This window comes from Lissotriton vulgaris, chromosome 9 (genome assembly GCF_964263255.1).
Source record: "Lissotriton vulgaris chromosome 9, aLisVul1.2, whole genome shotgun sequence".
NCBI classification, from domain to species: Eukaryota; Metazoa; Chordata; class Amphibia; order Caudata; family Salamandridae; genus Lissotriton; species Lissotriton vulgaris.
This window is the reverse complement of record NC_141697.1, coordinates 184,973,022-184,986,179: the sequence shown is the minus strand read 5'-3', so window position 1 is coordinate 184,986,179 and position 13,158 is coordinate 184,973,022. Positions and strand designations below refer to the sequence as shown.

General features: G+C 43.6%; 1 protein-coding gene across 1 annotated transcript in view; it reads left to right on the top strand.

Moving 5' to 3' along the window:
• Window positions 1-13,158, top strand: part of SOS2 (SOS Ras/Rho guanine nucleotide exchange factor 2) — a 372,731-nt gene that overhangs the window by 274,373 nt on the left and 85,200 nt on the right. The window contains exons 16-17 of the mRNA XM_086937294.1: window positions 8,310-8,472; window positions 10,030-10,147. Of these exons, the coding sequence (XP_086793420.1) occupies window positions 8,310-8,472; window positions 10,030-10,147 (281 nt within the window). The remainder of the gene's footprint in view (window positions 1-8,309; window positions 8,473-10,029; window positions 10,148-13,158) is intronic.

The following is a 13,158-nucleotide window of genomic DNA, read 5'->3' as shown; positions in this document are numbered from 1 at the left end:
CCATATATGGCTCTTTATATATCAAAATGAGATATATCATGTAAAGAGTCCAGGGGTTCGCTTATAAGGACAGGGACTTGCTGTGGCAATCCCAAGGTGCTCTTCTATGGGGTAGTGTGGTCGAGCAGTCTTAGGCTTATCATAGAGGAGTGCAAGACATTTACAAAAACACACAATCATTAATAAATGAGTCATTCAGCTGAAAATGTAGGTCCACACCAATTTATAAAAAAAACACTTTTTCGTATGTATGTTTGGGCACCAGAAGCAAATCATTCAAATGTAAGTTTTTAAATATGAATTATGTTCTGTTTAAAAAGTCGACACCTAGTGGACTTTTTGAGATCTGCAATGTTAACCTATGGAAGGAAAATAATATGCGGTTTACCAGTTCTTGTCAGCGACTTATGGGACCTGCGTCTTGGGTTAAATGTGAGTACAGTGAAGGGTCCAAGGCAGCATGAACGGGTCACCTCCAGCGGCACTAGGGCGGCCGGGTAATAGCGTTGTGTGCCCAATGTCCGCCGCATTGGATACGGTGAGCCATGACATTCTGCAGACAAGGCTGGAAACCTTTGAAGTGAAGGGAATGGCGCTTAAATGGTTGCGTTCGTATTTGTCAGATAGGTGGCAGGCAGTGACACTCCCTCCATACCAATCGGAATTTGCCAAAGTTCCACATGGGGTTCCGCAGGGATCATCCATCAGTCCCATCCTGTTTAATGCTTACATGCAACCCCTGTTGGGCATCATTAAGGCTTATGACATCAGCGTGATCAACTACGCTGATCACACACAGCTTATGATCTCCCTCAATGGTGCTCAGGCGTATTCACTTGAGAGTTTCCATGCCTGCATGCATGAAATGGCGGCATGGCTAAAGGGAAACTCGCTCCAGTTCAACAGCGGAAAAACAGAGATCATGCAATGCAAGGTGGGGAGAATTGCCAGAAGCCTGCCTGCAGACTTTTGGCCTTTAGCCTCGGATGGACCGCTAACACTGGTGAAGACGGTGCGGAATCTGGGGGTCATCTTTAATGAAAATTTAAATCTGGAGACCAACGTCAATAAACTGGTGGGCAGTTGCTTCACTTTAATGCGAGGTCTCCGACAGCTGCTGCCTTTTCTACCGGTACAGGCAAGAACATCTGTAGTCAGGAGTTCCATCCTCAGCCGCCTGGACTACTGCAATGCCTTGTTACTGGAATCATCTGGATATCTGATTTCCAGACTGCAGAGTATCCAGGCGGCAGCGGCTAAGTTGGCACTCTCACGAGCCCACCGATCTTCTACAACTCAAGCTTTGGCTGACCTGCACTGGCTCCCAGTGCCTCAGAGGATCCTCTTCAAGTCCCTGTGCACCGTCTTCAAAGCAGTACATGGTCAGGGCCCTAAACCACTCCAAGACAAGTTCCAGTGGTACGAGCCCACTTGGGCCCTCCGCTCCTCTTCCACTAATACCTAGGATTAGAAAAGCGACCCAGGGTGGCAGAGCTTTTAGCGTAGCAGCGGCCCGCCTCTGGAATAGCCTTCCAATTGAAATCAGGAAAATCAGCGAATTACTGCTGTTCCGTTAAAAAAATCAAGACCTGGCTCTTTCCAAGGGTATAACCCAACCCCCCACCCCCCCAGGGGTAGTAGTAACAGACCCTCATCGAAACACCCTCCTCTTGCTTTCAAGACTGACTGTTCTTCGTTGCACCTTTCTTCAGCGCCAGGATGCCCACAGGGTTACAGCGCGCTCTACAAATGATATGAATAAAAATAAATAATGTAAGCCAAAGGGGATTGGTCTGGTTACAGAGAGGCAGTCCTATGAAACCCACGGTTTCATTGTTCTGGGACCTGGGGACACCTTTGATCCTCTGCACCAGGACGCTCCAGCCAGAGGAGGAGAGGGTCTTTGGGGTGTTGGGTTTCTCTGTCTGATAACACTCGCCGTTGAGGCAGCCTGCACTCAGAGGCTGCAGGCGACGTCGGGAGTTCACGAGGAGGCACTCCACAGTGAACTCAGTACCTGGAGGGCTTGGTGACCACGCTGACACTGTTGGCCCTCTTCGACATGGGCTGGGGGGCTTAGGTGCAGTAGTGCTTGGGGGCAGCGGGTTTTGGTGGTTCTGAAGCCCTCAAGGTTCTTCTTTTGCTGTCTGCAGGATGCAGTGGACAGTTCCCCTGTCCCTCTGGAGGTCCTGGTTCCTGGGCGAAGTGCTGGCAGGTCTCCCGGGCTTCGGGACTCAGCATCTGCAGAACAAGTCAACTTTTGGCACAATTGGCGAAGTCAGCAGGCAGAATTGGTGCCAAGTCAGTTTCTGGGTGTTCTGTCCTAGCTTTGCGGCTCTTCACTTATGTCTTCTTTCTTCAGGTCGGCAGGATCTGATTTCCGGGTGCCAGGGACTCCCTTAAATACTGAATTTAGGGGTTTTAGGGGAGTGTAGGGTAGTAGCCAATGGGTTACTTACTCTTGAGGTCACTACGTCCCTGTGGGAAATGGGCCTAACCCTGTCCCAGAGTTCCTAAGTCTGCTAACACAAAGATGGTCACTTCTTAAAAATCGTACCCACATCCGATTAGGCCACCTTAGGGGTCTGATTTTGAGTTGGGTACCCTTCCCTCTCCAGCAACACAGGTAAGAAATCTAGGAGTCATTATTGACAATGCTCTGTCAATGAAACAGCAGGCAAACAAAGTCGCAGGCCTATGCTTCACCATAATAAAATGGCTGAAAAAAATCACATGGATGCTGCCCCTTGCCACACAAAAAACCGTAATCAACGCACTAATAACATCGCGTATTGACTACGGAAACATCCTCTACCTGAGCTCAAATCTAGCAGTGATCAAGCGACTCCAAATGATCCAAAACTCAGCCGCAAGACTCTTGTGCAGGATACCAAAGTCTGAAAGAATATCAAAATACCTGAACGATCTACATTGGCTCAGGATTGAACACCGGATTAGCTTCAAAACCCTGAGCTACATGTTTAAGATCAAAACCAAAACGGCACCTACCTATCTACAAGCGTTAGCCACCCCTTACCTACCAACAAGAAACCTACGCTCCCAAACTGCAGCAAATTTCGCTGTTCCCAGTTTTAGACTGCAAAGAACTGGCGGCAGATCGTTTTCTGTCAGAGGGCCAATTCTGTGGAACACACTCCCCCTACATATCCGGAAAGAGGAAAACTACACTGGCTTCCGGAAATATGTAAAAACCTGGCTTTTCCAGAAACAACTGAGCTAAAATCTAACTCCGCTTATACCTTAGTCCAACCTAATGTCATAGGCGCCGGGAAACCCTTGTTGGGTAGCTGAGCGCCATACAAATGTAAAAAATAAATAAATAAATATTAGCCTGGGGAGTTGGCACGCCTACCTCACAAGCTAATTTCCCGTCTGTCTAGGTGTCAAAGAGTGGGTCGGCCTCCTCTCCTGTGAGGGTAGCCAGATTCACATTTCAAAGGCGGAAGCTTCTTTGAAGCTTGACGGCCTAGGAGTGCAAATTGTATGTAATGTTATAGATATTTTTAGAGCGCAGCGGTTACCTGAGGGTGTCCTGGCACTAGTTACTTATCCTTTGAGCAAGAAAACAGAAGAAAAGCGTTTTAGCCAGTTTTTTAGTCCCTTCCTCAATGCCAAAAGATCAGTGGCATTTCTCAGATGGAATGCAAGGTCATTCCAGGCTTTTGCCGCACACAAAGCAAAACTTCTACCACCCCACATTACTTTTTTTGTGGATGGCACTGTGGCCAACTTGGCTCCCAATGAGCGAAGAGTTCTTCTCGGTGTATACAATTGGAACTGGCATTTAAAATGGTCGCGTCCTATACTTTGAAGAGCTTTAACAACTGTGCAGATGGATTTGGAACGCACTTGATTCCTTACCGGGAGCCAGTGCATTTTTTAAATTTCTTTGGAGAAAAGAGGAAAAACTTGGGCGTACCAGTGAATAATCTAACAACTGGATTTTGCAGCAGCTGGAGTTTGTTCATGAATCGTTCTTGAATGTTTAAAACGAGACTGCTACAATAATCCAGCCTTGACAAAAGCAGTGCTATAACCACTGTTTGCCGGCTAACGGGTGGTAGAAACTGCAGTATTTTCTTGACTTCTTGACTGTTCTGAGAACATGCTCTGTTGTCGATGTCACTCCTAAGTTTTTTACTTTTTTTGTGGGTGTAGGGAGAGTGCCATAGAGTCCGGCCACCAGTTTGGAGTCCAGAAGTTTGTATCATTCCCAAATAGTATGACTTCTGTTTTGCTTGAATTAAGCTTTAGGCAGTTTTCGGACATCCATCTCCCGACTGATTCCATACAATCTTGAAAGCGTTTGTCCATTCCCACCTCCTGTCCTGGTAGTAGAGACACCACGATTTGAGTGTCATCTGCATATGAGGTGAGACCAAACCCAAAGGCACGAATAAGAGGGGCCAGTGATGAGACATACACATAAAAAAGTGTAGGGCTCAGAGAAGACCCTTGCGGGATGCCATAAGGCAGCGCAAAAGGTTTGGAGTGGTATTCGCCTAAGAATGTACTCTTTCTGTTAAAAAGGATTTTACAAGATTCCATGCTTTAACCTGGATCCCACATGCCTTTAGACGATCCATCAAGAGGTCATGATGAACCGTATCAAAGGCAGCAGACAAATCCAGTAGGATCAGGGCTGCCTTGTCACCCGATCCTAGGCTTCTCTGATCTCTGTGGCCTTGACGAGAGCTGACTCAGTACTATGTCCCTCTCTAAAGCTATATTGGGCGGAATCCAAGGCTTGTGTTTCGCCTAAAAAGGCGCTAAGTTGTAGATTCATTATTTTTTCAATCAGTTGTGCTGGAAGCGGAAGACGTGAAATTGGGCGAACGTTATTTGGATCCTTAGGGTCCAGGCTAGGCTTGTTTAGAAGAGGCAGTATTGAGGCAACCTTCCAGAGTTTAGGGAACTGCCCTGATTCAAGCATAGCATTGTAAATAGATGCAAGTGATAGGGCAACTGGACCTCGGGCTAGTTTGACAACAGCGACCGGGCAGGGATCATAGGGCGACCCCGATTTTGCTGCCATAGGGAGCCTAAGAATGTCATTCGAAGACAATGGCACGAACTTGTCAAAGGTATGGGGAAAGGAACCTCCGTGTACTTAAGTTCCTCCCTTAGCGTATCCATCTCGGCTGCGCTTGAACTACTAAACGCCGAGAAGATGGTCTCTACTTTACGCAAAAAAGAACTTCACAATATCTTCGCACAGTTCCTTACTCAACAGAACTTTAGCTGGGCACAGGGAGGCCAGACTTGATACCGTTCTAAACAGCTCTTTCGCCAAATTTTTCGCTAAATCAATTTGGTTTGCGTAGAACTTTTGCTTTGCGGTAAAAAGGAGGTGTTAATAACTCTGGAGGCCATTTTTATATAGCTTTTTCTCGGTTTCTTATCTAACCAGTTAGACAACACACCAGAGGCTGGTAGGTTTTCAGGGGGCACCTCTTAGGTGCTCTGTGTGCATGTATTCACAAATCCACCAATGGAATCAGTGTGGGGTTGTGAATATGAGATGTTTAATACCAAACAGCCCTATTTTCAGTGAGGCCATTAAGTAGCTGATATCACTGGGGAACTCGTTTTCACCAGTGTCCAGCACATGTTCTGAAATGGCTACCCTGTTCTCTTGCACTGGCGGTAAATGGAACTCACCAGCCATGGGGCTTATCTGTTCATGCAGGTATGCCCTCGCATGTAATACCAATCACCCTGCCTTAGGGTTGTACTACATGCAGTGTTAGGGGACCAGGCACATAGGGATGTTAGTCCGGTTGTGTTTTCACTTTTGTCTGCACCAAAACTCACAGCTTTCGATAGCAGCTCTGCATGAGTTTAGTGAGGGCCCCTTAGGATGACCCAGTTCGTGCTGCAGCCCATGGGTGACCCTCTTTAGAACCTCAGGCCCTAGGGCCCGGGGCTACTCTTTAGTAGGGTCTTATAGAGGGTGCTAAAGGTATTGCCAATTTGGAGGAACAATTGTACAGTTTTGGGAAAGAGATCTAGCTCCATATTGCCATTTCTAGGTTTCTGCTGCAGTGACACTGTGATCGGATAGGCCCTTCTTGTAACCCACTCCTTCATCCTGTGGGTGATCTAGGCTGTCCTGCTTTGCAGACGGTTGTTGAGAAAGGTGGAGCAACTCAGTCAGTGAGCTTAGAGCCCTGGGACAAGTAGAAACAGAGACCTATCCCATTGTTCGGCCATATCCCCAGTTCACCCAAAGCATAAGAGGCTTAAAAGAAAGTAGAAGCACTGGCCCCAGCCGAGTACCCCCTGGGAAGCCCAAGTCACAGTACTCCTGTTTGGAAGGCGCACCTTACCAAGCAGTATACAAGTCGGTTTGTTGCCCTCTGTGTTGACCTACTTCCAGAAGTAGCATAAGCTGAAATTGGTTTCCTTAGGACAGACATTTGGCACTCACTCCTCCGTGTTGGTACCAGTAGTACAAAAGCTGAGTCCATGCCCACAGTTGTCCATGCCTGCTGGACAAAGTCCCCAGTAGATTTCCCCCTTCAATGAGAAGAAGATACATAGCAAGTTCATTACTCTTAATTCATAGTCTTTCAGCACCAGCCCTTCAGCCATTTGTCACAAAACACGCACTGCCCCTTTTAGGTCTGGGATATTAGCTGTTTAGCCAGCCTCAGGCAACCAAAAAAATGAATACAAAAAGAAATGTATCTTTTTATAAATCATGAAGGGGCTTTAGGTCTTCCCTCCTTAGTACAATGGTCATTCACACTTTGTGTTCGGGAACCACAACATAGAGCATGGGCCATTTGAGCAGCCCACCTCTGCCACTAGCTCTCTTGCACTGTAATTGTACAGCATTGTGGTGCCTGAGGACATGTGCATATCCATCCAAAAAGAAGTGCATTTCAGAGCCTGGTCTGGGCAAGAACTTTACTTTTAGTGTGTTTTTATCGTTTTTAGTATCTATGCCTTGTTTAAACTGTCTGTTCAGGATGTAGCAGTTCAAAGCCAATAGAACAACTTTTTGTATTAAGAATCACGTTTTTCTGTGACGTACCTAAAAATTAAATAGGTTTTCAGTCCATGTTTTAAATACACTTGCCTGCAAGTAAGCACATTTACTTTTCTATTAAAATGATATGGAATGGTTCATTATTTTTTACACTTAATATTTTTATTGCATACCACAGCATTTCAAATGTTTTCCTTTTATTTCTATGGTGTATGCGTGCAATAAAAAATAATAACCATTGCAGCAGCTTGCCAGAGCAGATGGCTTTGCCAGTGCTTCCATTAACTTGAAGGAAATTAGCGAGTGCTGGCAGGAATGGGAGGTGTACTGTGTATGAAGTTCACATGCATATATGCTAGCTATGCACACATCTCTGTAAAAAATAGCTTTAGAAGCTGTTTCCAGTCTGTTACTAAATTACAGGAATCTCCACAAGCGGATAATAAAAAAAGAGTCTACTGTGTAAAATCAATGCATTTGCCGTGAAGGTAACTTTACCCTTCTCCCCTCTCAGGAGTTATAAGCTTTAGCAGTCTCCACTATATTTTACATAATCTTTGACATATAGGGTTTTCTATGGTATAAGATTCTTTCAACTGAGATATTGATGCTTTTTATATAAAAGTCAACTCAAAAATATCTTTAATTCGGCGAAGCCTTAAAAGTCAATAAAATACAGTACAAGGATAAATGCAATAGAAGAGACCCAATGCTTAGTACATTGGTAATAAGGAAATATTACAACCAGATAAATCATGTAAGATTTATGTTAGACATCATATACACCACAGCTATAATAAAACTCCATAAAATCAATGTTTGATGAAACGAATAAAAGCAAAATGAATATATCGCAATCGTATAATCATAGTATGTCATGATCATTTCAAAGCAGCTCTTCTCTTCGCCCACATCAGTCCTAAAAATGTTGCTACTGCACAAGCATCTCAGTAGCCTCAGAGCGGAGGAATGGCTAAAGGTGCCCGGTTATCTGCACAAAGGTGCCAGCCAAGCCATAGTCCTAAAATTTGAGGTTAAAATTGTGCTTTCTGGCCGTAGCAGCTACCCGCTATTTGACTGGATATGAATTCAAATATTTCATAATACCTTTTTTTGTTTTTTCGCATGCATCATTTTTTTATAGACAGAAAGGTGATGATGATAGAATTGTTTATGCTCTAAAATTAAAATGAGCTCTTAACTGAGAAAAGTGCATTGTGATCATTTAGTACTTGACCTCACTATGAATAACACACTACAAAGATTTTAACTGCTTTTATTTCTGTTGAATTAGGTGTCTAGTGGAAGCCGAAAACTTTGAGGAGCGAGTAGCAGTTTTCAGCCGGATCATAGAGATACTGCAGGTTTTTCAAGACTTGAATAACTTCAATGGAGTGCTGGAGATTGTGAGTGCTGTCAATTCTGTGCCTGTTTACAGACTGGATCACACATTTGAGGTTAGTTTTCTGTTCTAATTCCTTATGGGGCTTCTAGATCTATGGGGGGCTCCACTCAACTTTATGGAGCAGATACAAATTTCTTCAGAAAATTTTCTGGTAGCCTGCTCACTTGTTTCTTAACTTTCTAACAGGCGCATACAACTCCATAAAAAATAAAGTTAACGTTAAAAATTCTTGCTTGCAGCCTTGCAATGTGTAAGTCAGATTGTTTGCGCTTTAAATGTTTGTGTTTGAAAGAGTATCTGCATTCTGCAGTATTTTAGGCTCTAGGAGTAGCGTTAAGACTCTTGAACAGAGGTATATGCCAAAATATAAAGATCAGAAAAACAATAGGAACCAACAATTAAGAAATGTTTATTCCTGTCCCATCTGCCATTAGAACAGTTTCCGTTTCTTTGGTGCACTTATTTACTTGTGCGTGTGTTTTTGTATGTTGGGGGAAGCTTGTGGTTATTTCCACACAAGTTGGACCCAGTAGCATATTTTGCATTTTGGAATCCAGTATCTCAAAGTCAGCGAGATGTACTATGATATTACATGTAGCAAATTAAACACATGCTGCTCATTGTTAAAGTTAAATCGGAGGAACTGATAACTGTGTAAAAAACATAGCTTTAGTCTTTAAATACACTAGTTGTTGCAATATTTACCTGCATTACATGGATATTTAGAACACTAACATAAAAGCCTTGGGATTTATCCTGGCCCAATTTCAGATTACTGAACCGTCCAAGTGCTTTAGTAGAGATTCTCTGCTGATTTTTTTCACTGTGTAACACTCCCTATGATATATATATATATATATATATATCATAGGAAGTGTTACACAGTGAAAAATTCAGCATTTGAGGTCACAAATATATATATACATCTATCGTATGTATGTATTGTGTGGTTTGTAACCAATCCGGTGTGTGATCAAGACTGCGGAGCAGTCGAAATGCATAACTGGAATAAACAACAGCTTGAGGACATATCTCCTGAGCTAGTGCTTATTTTCCTGTAAATTGCGTGTGTGTGTATATATATATATATTCTATGTAATACCTGTTTGCAGGCCATGCACCGGCCAAACAAACTACATCATCCCATGTGTAAATGGCCTACATGTATGTATATGTTGTTAACGTAATGGTTTAACCTTTGGATCTAGCCCTTTGTTAAAGCTGGTAACCAGGCTCACAGACCACATTTATGCAGGGAGTAAGCATGGGCCCATGCAACCTGGAACTGGGTGGGGTGCTATTATGCCCTAATTTAGGGCATGGTAGCTCCTCACTTTCAGGGTGGTATGCTGTCATGCCCTCAAGGATGGGCTTGTAGAAAGTGGTGTGAATTAAGACTGGGGACTCAAGCAGAGCTTTGGAAGTTGAGACTTCATCTCTCTGATGGTGTACCTTTGTGCACTCATGTTTGAATTTCCTTTTAAATCAAGGGTATGGAGCAATATTAGCAACCATAATATGTGTACGTCGTGGTTGAATGCTTTTGAAGCCACATGCACTTTTTGCTCAGTGACAATTTTTTTTACCAATACCATTTTTTGTTTGTTAGGCATTGCAAGAGAGAAAAAGAAAAGCGTTGGACGAAGCAGTTGAATTAAGTCAAGATCATTTTAAAAAATACTTAGCAAAACTCAAGTCAATTAACCCACCCTGTGTGCCTTTCTTTGGTAAGCTAGTCATTTTAGTCAACATTAATATTAAGGTGTTGCTTGAATTTTATTTTTTGTATATTTACAGTTGACCTATTAATTTCAAAGTGGCTTGTCAACCTGTTGAAAGTTTTTCTGTGCAGCTTTCTCCGAAAAACTTTACCAGCACTCTGTACAGTTTAGAAATCTTATTCTGCCTGTTAATGCTTCTCGTTATAGTGCTTATTGCCTTGCATAGCTCAGCTGCATCCTATTGGAATTGTTTTAATTTACTATCTACTATGTAATGCTGAGCTCCATGCCCAAAAGCCTGACATCTACTGTCCAGCACAGTTCCAGGGAAATTGGGGGCAGAGAGGGCAAGTTTGTCTCTGGTGTCATGGGTTCTGTCCTACTATGGTGTTGCAGGGATTCTGCTCAGGTACAGGACTATGGTTGGGACAATATGACATTAGTAGATATGGACTGAGTCACCATACCACCTCAGTACCATGAGCCTGAGTCCGATTAGCTAAAGTGTCTTACTTGCCCTCCTACTCATAACCAGAGGAACAAGTGAATTGACAACCGGGATCGAGGTGACAGGACACTCCCTTTCGCTCACCCACTTGTACTCGTCCACAATAACATATGAAAGAGACACAAAGGAAGTTGAAATGTTTATTTAAACTATCATGCTCTAGAATGCAGTATATGTGCCAAAATCGAAAAACTGCCTAGCAAAAATAGCATCTGCATTGTCAATAATCTGCATGTTAGGAAAAGTCATGTCATATAAGACAGAGTAGACTAACCCCCTCCCCTTCTACAGAAGCAAACTGATTATACAGCAAAGATCTCTGGGTTTAGCAGCTGACCCCGTACCTCAGCATACACAGATGAACGTTCTATATCTTGGATACAGCTGTGATCTTCTCTCAGGAAATATCTGTCTCTCTCTGTCTGTTACCTTGCTGGGCATACCTATATGACAAGGTTTACATGTTCATAAACAGCTGCATTTCTGTGTTGTGTCTAGATGCGAGTGCCTGACCAGAATAAAATAACAAGAGACATTGTTGTTTGACCTTGTCTGCTGTTCAGACTAAATCCCAGGAAAGAACAGAACAAGAAAACAACTGAAAGTTCTGTGTGAAAATGTAATGTTGCGCAAATGCAAATGTGTTTATATACTAACGTGTGCAAAGCTAATGCGGCCTGTTTTGCACAGTTAGGCTAACATAGGGAACACTACAATAGGCATGTATAGAACACATTACAATGGCTCTGCAAACCTTTTCTGCACTTGACTCAGGATAATGAGGCTGAGCAGTCAAGGTCTTCTTGAGGAGCAGGTATTGGGGGCAAGTGTTCAGTCCTCAAAGGTCTTATTTAAAAAAAAAACATACTTTATAATCACAGCAAAACATAATACTTATGGTGAATACTTTTAACCACAGATTCCTCACCTTTAGAATGTCCCCAAGCTGCAGACTGGATCCAGAAGATTTAAACAGCATTGACTTCTTTAGCTGGTAGAATTAACTGGAGGCACATATAAGCACAACCCCTGTGCATTGACGCCAGTTCCTTTCTTGATTCTGTCCACGCCCTGAGACGCAGAGCCCTAAATTGTAAACTTCGTAATTGGAAAAGAGACCATCCCACAGAACAGGGAGGTGGGAGAGCAGTGAAGAATCTGCAGTTAAAGTATCCAGCAGAAAAAACATTTCTAGGACGCCTACTTTCACATTCCTATTCACCCTGCTCACAGGAAATACCTATGGTTTGTAGTGGACGGTCAACACTACCAGTTCAAAGTCCTTCCATTCGGAGTAACAACAGCGCCCATAGTCTTCACAAAAAGCCTTTCAGTGGTAGCAGCCCACTTAAGAAGACAACTCATTCATGTATTTCCTTACCTGGACGACTGGCTCATAAAAGCCAAGTCACACATAGATTGTCTACAACAAACACACAAGACAATCCAGCTTCTGCACGACTTAGGGTTTACAATAAACCTTACCATGTCACATCTTCAACCATCCCACACCCAACAGTATCTAGGTGAATTAATAGATACTTCCAAGGCACTAGCATTCCCCAATCCTGCCAGGATAGCCAGTATGCTACCTCTTGTAACAAAATTTCAATTACAAAAATAACTACCAGCTTGAGTTTTTATGCAGCTCATAGGGATGATGGCTTCTTGCGTCTTAATTGTCCCTTACGCAAGACTCCAAATTCATCCATTACAGGAATGTTTGGCACATCAGGGAACCAGGCTCAGGGTCAGCTTATAGATCTGGTGTTGGTGGACAGCAGCACACATCGCTCTCTGCAGTGGTGGAACATACAAAATCTTTTCAGAGGGAGGCCGTTCCACAAATAGTGCTAACAGAGGACGCATCGCTCACCAGCTGGGGAGCTCATCTTTTAACACCATCGCTGCGTGCAAGATTCCCCTCCTGTGCTTGGCCCCCAATGTAAATTGGTGTGGTCATGACGAGCTCAGCTCGTCCTGAGCACAGCTCCACTGTGTCTCATGACGAGCTGAGCTCGTCATGAGCATCGAAGGGGTTAACCCATACCATTCAGGGTATATGGACCCCTCAACAGAATCTTCTTCACATCAATCATCTGGAGTTACTGCCATATGTCTTGCTCTCAAGTCATTTCAGGTACACCTCGTAGACAAAGCTGTCCTCGTCCAGACGATACATGACAGCAATGTACTACATAAAAAAACAGGGGGGGACACACTCCCAACAGCATTCACAACTAGCACATAGCATATGGAGATGGGCCATTACTCAAAAGATATACCTCTTAGCAGAGCATCTACCTGGGGTACACAATCAGATAGCCGATGTGCTCAGTCGTCAGCTACAACAGATTCTCGAGTGGGAACTTCATCCCAAAGTTCTTCTTCCCTTTTTTTCAAATGTGTGGCAATCCAGACATAGATCTGTTTGCCACATACTTAAACACAAAATGCCCAATCTTCGCCTCCAGGTATCCACACCCACTGTCCAACAGTAATGCAATAT